Source organism: Trifolium pratense, linkage group LG5 (assembly GCF_020283565.1).
Source record: "Trifolium pratense cultivar HEN17-A07 linkage group LG5, ARS_RC_1.1, whole genome shotgun sequence".
Classification (NCBI taxonomy): domain Eukaryota; kingdom Viridiplantae; phylum Streptophyta; class Magnoliopsida; order Fabales; family Fabaceae; genus Trifolium; species Trifolium pratense.
Window position 1 is genome coordinate 24756470 of NC_060063.1, and position 8950 is coordinate 24765419.

At 34.5% G+C, this 8950-nt stretch overlaps 1 protein-coding gene across 1 annotated transcript; it reads right to left on the reverse strand.

Moving 5' to 3' along the window:
• Positions 1 to 268: 268 nt before the first annotated feature.
• LOC123884130 (probable glycerol-3-phosphate acyltransferase 8) lies at positions 269 to 6225 on the reverse strand. The gene is made up of 3 exons (XM_045933142.1): positions 5768 to 6225; positions 5360 to 5672; positions 269 to 804 (listed from the first exon to the last, which is right to left on the reverse strand). Exons 1-3 carry the CDS (start codon positions 6082 to 6084, stop codon positions 550 to 552), a joined length of 885 nt encoding a protein of 294 aa, XP_045789098.1. The 5' UTR covers positions 6085 to 6225; the 3' UTR covers positions 269 to 549.
• Between the last annotated feature and the right edge of the window lie 2725 nt (positions 6226 to 8950).

Genomic DNA, 8950 nt, shown 5'->3' on the forward strand with positions numbered 1-8950 from the left:
AGAGCTTTACCAAATAGATTTAACTTAAAAGTGATAATTAAGCTGAAAAAAATAATAAATACCAAACAACTTCAACTTTAAGTTTAAAATTTTTATTTTCAACTTTATTCATAAAAGTAGCTTTAAAGTTTTAAGCCTTAAAAAAGTAGGGCTAAATTTCTTTATTATAAAAAGATTATACTATGGAGAGAAATAAAAAGTATGAAATTCATGTTGTTTTATTAAAAAAGATTACACGGAGTACTAAGCAGAGACGTTAAGAAAAGAATTTCATAAAATTTCTGCAAGGATATATTTCTACTCGTATAAATATAAAGCGATTGTATTTTCTATTCATATATTACCGGTAACCTATTTTTTTTTGTAATTTATATAAAACATATATCTATAATCAAATTCAAATAAATCATAAAATTATACGATTTTTGAAAATTGAATGATAATCTTTCATTTTACAATTCAGAACTAATAACCAGTAAGGAGCGGCAACGTTCAAGTTCCTTTTTGTTCTTTGGGAGTGGAATTTCCATGACAGCTTTTACTTTATTTTTATCGACTTTGGTTCCCTTCTTGTGGACTAGGAATCCCAAAAATTTGCCAGCGACGCACTAAATCAGGGAGAGGGAGGTTTAAGTAGACTTCGATGATGGAGAGGATGAAGCCAAAGGGGATCCAGGCAAAGCTAATGGCGGCGTTTAGTGGGTCTGGACGTTGTATGAAGTGGCCGTGGAAGATGATTCGGCTCTTGAGACGCTCTTGTGGAACTGGTTTTGCTGATTTGTTTGGAGGCACCATGTACCCTTCCTGTTATTCATCAACATTAATGTTATTATAGATCATAGTTTAGAGAGATTTTTGCATCATATTGCTAAGATTTATGATCAATGCTTAACAATAATACTTGTTCACTTCATTTATCAACGATAAATAAAGATGAAGTCTCATGCGATTAATTAGAAAGAATTAATGAACATTCAAGCAAAAAGTAGAAGGAAAAAGTTTAATTTCTTGCAATAGCTATGGTACAATCATGCAAGGGTAATAATATATAATAATAAATTAACAAGCAAGCATTAGGGTTGAGAAACATGTATGCTTTGAATGAGTGTTTTTGGATGAGGGTATGTTTTGAAGTAAAGTAATTAAAATTCTTCTATGTAATTTTTATGGTTTAATTTGGATAATTAATTTGAAGAATTTTAAAATAATTAGAATTTATCAAGTATTTTGCTAGTTAGAGATTTAAAATATCTTCCTCCTATATGTTTCAAAAAATTTAAATGGCTTAATTAATAAAATGGTCCCTTAAAGATATTTTTGGTTTTACATTGGTCCCTTAAAGAAAAAAATGTCTGAATAGGTCCCTTAAAGAAAAAAAAAAGTCTGAATAGGTCCCTTAAAGACATATCTGTTAATCAGTTTGGTCCTATTCGGACCTTTTTTTATGGACCAAACTAATTAACGGAGATGTCTTTAAGGGACTTATTCGGACCTTTTTTTCTTTAAGGGACCTATTCGGACCTTTTATTCTTTAAGGAACCAATCTGAAACAAAAAATATCTTTAAGGGACCATTTTACTAATTAAGCCAAATTTAAATTGATCCTTATAGATTTTCAAAAAATTACAAACTGGCCCTTAAATGTTTCAAAATTTTGAAATTGATTGCCTAAAAATTTCAACTTGGTCCTTTGAATTTTCAAAAATTTCAATTTGGTTTCTATTTTTCAGATTTTAAATTTGATCCAAAACTTAAAATTTATAAAACAAACCCAAAAATGTTTAAAATAAAATTTTCCATTAAACAAACACCTTTAAAAATAAAGGTAATTCAATCGAATCATTTGAATGGTTTAGAATCCTAAAATTTCTAATTACTTCATCCAAATATATCTGAGACCTTTTTAAAACGTATCATTTAGGTATTTTATTAAATAATATTTAGTTAATAAGTATATATTAAATATTATCTTCTTGGGTCAATTTCATGTATAACTAAAGTAGTAACTACTAAGGGTCTGTTTGGTTCGGGGGTTTTGGAGGGGAGGGGAGGGGAGGTGAGGGGATATTTTAAATTAATTGTGTTTGGTTCAATTTTTAGGAGGGGAGGGGAGGTGAGAGGAGGTGAGCAAAATACCTCCAAATCCCAATTTTTGCTTCCCCCTAAATTGGGGGGATTTGGAGGGGAGGGGAGGGAAGGAGAAAGATATCATTATCATTTTAATTATTTTGACATAATTGTCCTCATAATTATTTTAAAATGCCAAAATTATCCATTTTTTAGTTCTAATTTTTTTTTCAAACTTTTTTTTATTGTTACACATGTCTTTTTATATTCATAAACTGTTGTGCTAATTTTTTTTGTATTACATTGTTATCTTGTAAAGTTCATATAATTTTTTGAATCAACGTTGTTATATTTTTTTTTATAGAAAATCAACGTTGTTACTTACTTTGTACCTCCATCATATTAGTTAGTATTTATATGCACTATTATATTTTTTAAAATATCATTAACTTTGTTACGTTATAACTTATAATACAAGAGTTTTTTTTTTTTTACAATATTAGTATTAGTACAAGATCTTTATACTTATAAATAAATATTACTTTTTTTGTACAATATTAGTATCAGTACAAGGTTTTTTTTTTGTTAATAATTATCAAAAAATTCTTTTAAATATATTTATAGGTAATTTAAACTTATAAATATTATTTTTGGGTTAGATCAATCATAAAAATTGAGAAAATATTGCGGATATATAGGTTAATTCACACCAAGTAGCTATAAAATTGTCAGACTACATGAAAATTATAAGGATAAAAAAGTAAATTAGTTTTAAAATCTATCCCCTCACCCTCTTGAACCAAACATATATCTTAAAATCCCTCACCTCCCCTCCCCTTCCTTCTTTTGAACCAAACATATGTGTAAGTACAAATTTCACCTCCCCTCCCCTCACCTCCCTTCCCCTTCATTAAAATACCTCTCCTCCCCCTATGTTGAACCAAACAGACCCTAAGTTAGCATTTCTCCTAAGTGTGAGTTCAGCAACCATATGAGTAAAATAAATGAGAAGAAAATTGTAGGTGGCAAATTTCCTACTTAAGTAGTATAGTACAACTAGTACATGGACTATGACAGGATTAATTAAGTCGTGAAATCCCCTCTAAGAGTACTAGAGTAGTATGTATGAAGAATGAATAGACCATGGAAGCTGGCTGTTGGCTGGGATGGTTAATATTGTGGGTCCAACATAACTTACAATTTGGGAAAATATAGCCAAACAAGATGAAAACAGATTATCAACATAAAACAAAGTAGAAAACAATATTGCGCTTTGAACTATTCCATAACCATGTATAAAGTTATTGCAAAGAAAGAAGGACAAAAAAACCTACTAGTATTCCATAGAAAATGGACCTTTTTCACACAGATAAAAAAAAATGTATATTACTCCCTCCGTTTCAAAATTATTGTCGCAATTTGACTGTGTGCACTATTCATACGAGCTACTTTGACCAAATTTTATTTAGTAATGTATAAAGATAAATATTAGCATATGAGATCTTGTTAGATTTGTCTCGACGAGTACTATCAAAATATCAATTTTCATAACCCACTTGGGTTGGTGCATTGGTATTGGCTTGAGACCTGGGAGTGTGCTCCTCTTGAGGTCTGAGGTTCGATTCTCTTTGGCGCCAATTTGGGTGGGCTAATTTAGTTTCTTCAAAAAAAAATCAATTTTCATAATTTTTAATAATACACAACTAAAAATATTAATGGCTTAAATGCAGTTTTACCCCCCCTATTTTGAAAAATGCGGAATTTTACCCCCCCTATTTTAAAATGCGGAATTTTACCCCCCCTATTTTAAAATGCGGAATTTTACCCCCCCTATTTTATAATTTGTTGGATTTTGCCCCCCCACCAAAATTTTGCACAAAATCTGCTTCTGAGCCTCAAGTTCAAAGCTACGCACAGAACTCAATTTGGATCAATAATTCACCAAACTGGTACCGAAACGACCGCAATCGAGTTAGTTTTCCACAGAATCAAACTCCACTAAATTTGGAGTTACAGAGAGAGATTAATTACTGTTTTAGTGAAGGCCTGTTCAAATTAATTATCGTATGAAACTACTACTGGTATTCTCGTCATTCCTCTCACCCTGTAGCTCATTTTTTAATACTATTTACATGTATGGAAATCTAACGAAATTATCCTTGTTGGAATTTCAATTTCGTCGAATTTGGAGTTACGATGTGTTCGGTAGACGATGTTGAATTTGAAGATCACAAGTAGATTTCTGCAGAATTAGTAATTGGACAGACCTTCACTAAAACGGTAATTAATCTCTCTCTGTAACTCCAAATTTAGTGGGGTTTGATTCTGTGGAAAGCTAACTCGATTACGGTCATTTCGGTAGCCATTTGGTGAATTATGGATCCAAATTGAGTTGTATGCGAAGCTTTGAAGTTGTGACTCGAAAGCAGATTTTTTGCAGAATTTTGGGGACATACCTTCACTAAAACGGTAATTAATCTCTCTTTGTAACTCCAAATTCAGTGGGGTTTGATTATGTGGAAATATAACTCGATTACGGTCATTTCGGTAGCCGTTTGGTGAAATATGGATCCAAATTGAGTTGTATGCGAAGCTTTGAAGTTGTGACACGAAAGCAGATTTTTTGCAGAATTTTGGGGGACATACCTTCACTAAAACGGTAATTAATCTCTCTTTGTAACTCCAAATTCAGTGGGGTTTGATTATGTGGAAAGATAACTCGATTACGGTCATTTCGGTAGCCGTTTAGTAAATTATGGATCCAAATTGAGTTGTATGCGAAGCTTTAAAGTTGTGACTCGAAAGCAGATTTTTTGCAGAATTTTGGGGGACATTCCTTCACTAAAACGGTAATTAATCTCTCTTTGTAACTCCAAATTCAGTGGGGTTTGATTATGTGGAAAGATAACTCGATTACGGTCATTTCGGTAAATTATTGATCAAAATTGAGTTGTGTGCGAAGCTTTAAAGTTGTGACTCGAAAGCATAATTTTAGGGGGGGCAAAATCCAACAAATTATAAAACAGGGGGGGTAAAAGTCCGCGTTTTAAAACAGGGGGAGTAAAATTCCGATTTAATCAAAATAGGGGGGGCAAAACTGCATTTAAGCCAATATTAATTATCAAAATTGTGCATCGGCAAGTCTGCGATAGTAAAATGTGACAATTATTTTGGGACTGAGGCAAGTAAATAATTAAAATGTCCAAATCTGCTGAGACATAAAATTGATTCATGCAATTCACACCAAAATTCAAAATGTAAAACTTGATGATTAGTTTAGTGGAAGCCAAACCTTGCAAATTGACATGAAATCATGATCAGTTTTCCGATCTCCAAGTCCAAAATCTGGCAATTCATCACCAAACTCTTTCACAACTGCCAAACGCTTCAAATCTCCAACAAGCACACCAGGTTTCTTCACAAATCCAGTCGCCTTCTTTGTCTTAGGGTTCACCTCAATTTCCGTTCCCAAAACCTTATCTCCGCCGAGATAATCCTTCACAAACGCATCCACCATCACCGTCGGATTCGCCGTCACCACTACCTTCCTCTTACACCGATCAAACACTTCAAAACTCTCTCTCCTTACATCCGCAGCATAAAATCTGCACAAAAACACATCAAATTGAACCTAATTGAACAGAATCAGAAAAAGAATGAATGAAAGAGTAAAGTTACACTGTTACGGTTGTTACAGTACCTTGGAAGAACAGCGCGTGAAGCGAGTTCGATAGCATCAAATTGAAGACCAGCGAAAGAGATGAAAATCAGCATCTGAATACCGAGAGATTCAGAAACAAATAGATAAGCGAAGATAATGAAAGGAACGGAGAGAAGAAGAATGAAGCCACGGAGGAGACTTCCGGCTTCAACAGCAACAAGCATGAAGTAAGGAAAAGAGCTTCGAGAAATGAGAAGTGTTCCGTCGAGATCGGCGGCGACTGATTCATGCGGGGAAGAAGTTCCGTTGTATTCGGTTATCGGAGGGAAGTTACGTTTCAGTTTCGGCGGTGCCATTTTTCTGTTACGACGGTGACAGGTGTACTCTGCTTTTAGAGAGCGCGACAGAGGAACGTGAGGGAACGTTCAGTTTTAAATGTTAGTTAAGAAATCGTGAATTACGGATTTAACCTTGGGAATCCTCGTGGTATTGTTTCTTGTCAAGTACTACTCATAATAACTACCATCGTTTTAAATGTTGGTTATTTATGACTAGATTTAATAAGCTAAAAAAGTTGGTTAATAGTATTTAGATGAGATGACGCGAGTCTTTTCTAGCCTAATTAAGGTTCTGAGTTTGATCTCTGTTCTTAGGCATGCAATAACGTTAAAACTTTTAGAAGAGTTTGCCATTCATTAGTGTCCCATAAGGCTCAAGATATTAGTCTCTGCAGTTGCGTGTAGAGAATACCCGATTTTAAAAAAAAAGTTGGTTAATCAATCACTTACAATGCCATTGAATTCATTTTGTCTTTTTTTTTAAGGAAAATTTGGCATCCAACAGATTAATTAGATAATTTGGAGAATCTGAAACTGGATATTATCATTAACCTGATACCCTTTGAATTTACCAATCTCGACAGCTCTTCGCATCAGCCCGGCCAATCCTTCAGCAACAATAAGAAATAAAAACGGGGTTAACGGATCACCTTGGTGTAAACCACTTTCCACCTTGAAATCCTCTGTAGGGCTTCCATTTATCACGATAGACATCGAGCTTTCAAAAATGCAAGCTCTCATCCACTTTAACCAACCTTCCGAAAAACCCATTTTTAGCATCATACGTTCGAAAACATGCCAACTTACAGTATCATAAGCACGTTCGAAATCGACTTTAAACAACAAGCAATCATCTTTTCTTTTCTTGGCTAAATCAATGATCTCGTTTAAAACCACAACACCATCCAGGATCTGTCTCTGAGGCAGAAAGGCCGATTGGCAGCTAGAAATTACCTTCCCCAATACTTTTTTCAATCTGTTAGCCAAAATTTTTTATAAAATTTTGTAGAGAGTTCCAATCAAACAAATGGCCCGATAATCGAAGAGCTCTTGCGGATGGTCCTTCTTGCGAATTTAAGTTAAGAACGAAGCAGTCAACGCTTTAGGCAAGTGAGCGTTTTCATGAAATTCACTTAGAAAAGCCAACACATCATATTTGACTATCGGCCAACAAGCTTTCAAAAAATTAATGTTGAACCCATCCGGACCCGGACTTATTACCATCACAACTCCAAACGGTTTCTCTAACCTCTTCCTCACCAAAAGGTTCTAACAGAGATGCATTATCATCATCAGAAAGAGTGTTGAAATCGATACCTTGAAAAAATGGTCTATTGGGCCATTCCTCAGGGAAATGCTTCGAGGACGAGCAACAGTTTAAGTGTGGGGTTGTGATGACAGTCAATTATATGATGTTTTTAGTAGTAAATTAGAGTGGTTTTAATAGTAATTGAAGCCCAAAAGCAAGCAAATACCAGGAAAAGTGAAGTTACAAGACCTAGAAGTAAGAAAACTGGAAAAAACATCAAAAAATGGCAAAAATGTAATAAGGCAGCGCAACCATCGTACCCACGATGAGTCTCGGCGTGGCGCGACGAGAAGACAGTTTAATTGAAGAACATCTGCAGAAAATCTTTTTCATCGTGGCACGATGGCTTGTCATTGTGGCACGATGATGACTTGAAAAATACGCAGAAAATCCTGAGAAGATCTTCCATCGCACCATGATAGGATCCATCGTGGCCACGATGAGGCAAAAATACACGCCATCGTGGCCACGATGGGTGCGTAGAAAAAGCCCAAACCCAGCTGAAAAACTATAAATAGAGTCTCCTTCCTCCACTATTATACATTCAAAAATATTGAGACCTGTTCAATATTCACTCTAGAGTAGAAGAACTCTAAGGAGAAGGCAAGGAGGCCAAGAAACTCCAAGGCCAACAAGGTTCTTTTCTTTCTGCTTTTGTAATTTATTTTTCCCAAGTTAGGTGGAGTCGAGGAACTCCCTTACGAATGTTTGGTTTTGTAATTTATACAATTTGGGTATAGTTCAATTGCTTTGTTATTGTTAACTCTTTTATCCTAGTATTATATTTATTTTAATATTGATCACATTAGAATAAAATCTAAGGACCTAGCGGATATCGCATAGGAAACAAAGCTAGTATTCCCGAACGAAGGACGGTATGCTAGGGCCAACATGAGACCATTAAATTCAGTATCTGAGGTCTTAGTATAGGATTAGAAACGATAATTTCTACCTTACAGAGTTGCTTCTAGTAAGTGACTAGTTTTAGGCACACGTGACAGCTTATGACACACGGAGTCACCTGGGTAATGATACCAAAGTTTAAACGAAAAAGTGGGGGCGATGATGCTTAAATAAAGTAAGGGTAACCTTTAACTAGGCTCTGTGTAACACCCAAACCCCTTAAAGGCGAATTTATTGAATATAAATAAATAAAACACTTAAGACAATCTAGGCGTCACATGGTAATAATACAAAATCACGGCATAATTAAAATCATGCTAGCACAGTGGAGATTTAAGCAAAAACTAACACAATGTATATCATACAATAGTCATAATTGTTCACACAATATCCTTAGACTCTAGGCCATATCAACAAAGGATATTATGTTTACAACAAAAGATAGGATTAGCAAAGTTAAATATGCCATCACGGGCTTAATACAATCCAATCGAATAACCTGACCCGGTAAATACCTAATCAGAGCAATTCTATACAACCCATCAAAAGATATACAAAATATATCTAAGGAGTAGTCTAAGCTAAACTCCTCACCAAAAAGCGCACTACCACGAGCACGAACAAACCTCTAACTCTGATCGGGATCCTCAACCTGAGAATCTGAACCCCCAA

Coding starts and splice junctions, on each gene's coding strand:
- LOC123884130 (XM_045933142.1), bottom strand. CDS start 6,084: ATGGCACCGCCGAAACTGAAACGTAACTTCCCTCCGATAACCGAATAC. Junction 5,673..5,767: donor TCACGCGCTGTTCTTCCAAG/GTACTGTAACAA, acceptor GTTTTTGTGCAG/ATTTTATGCTGCGGATGTAA. Junction 805..5,359: donor ATTTCATGTCAATTTGCAAG/GTTTGGCTTCCA, acceptor GATGAATAACAG/GAAGGGTACATGGTGCCTCC.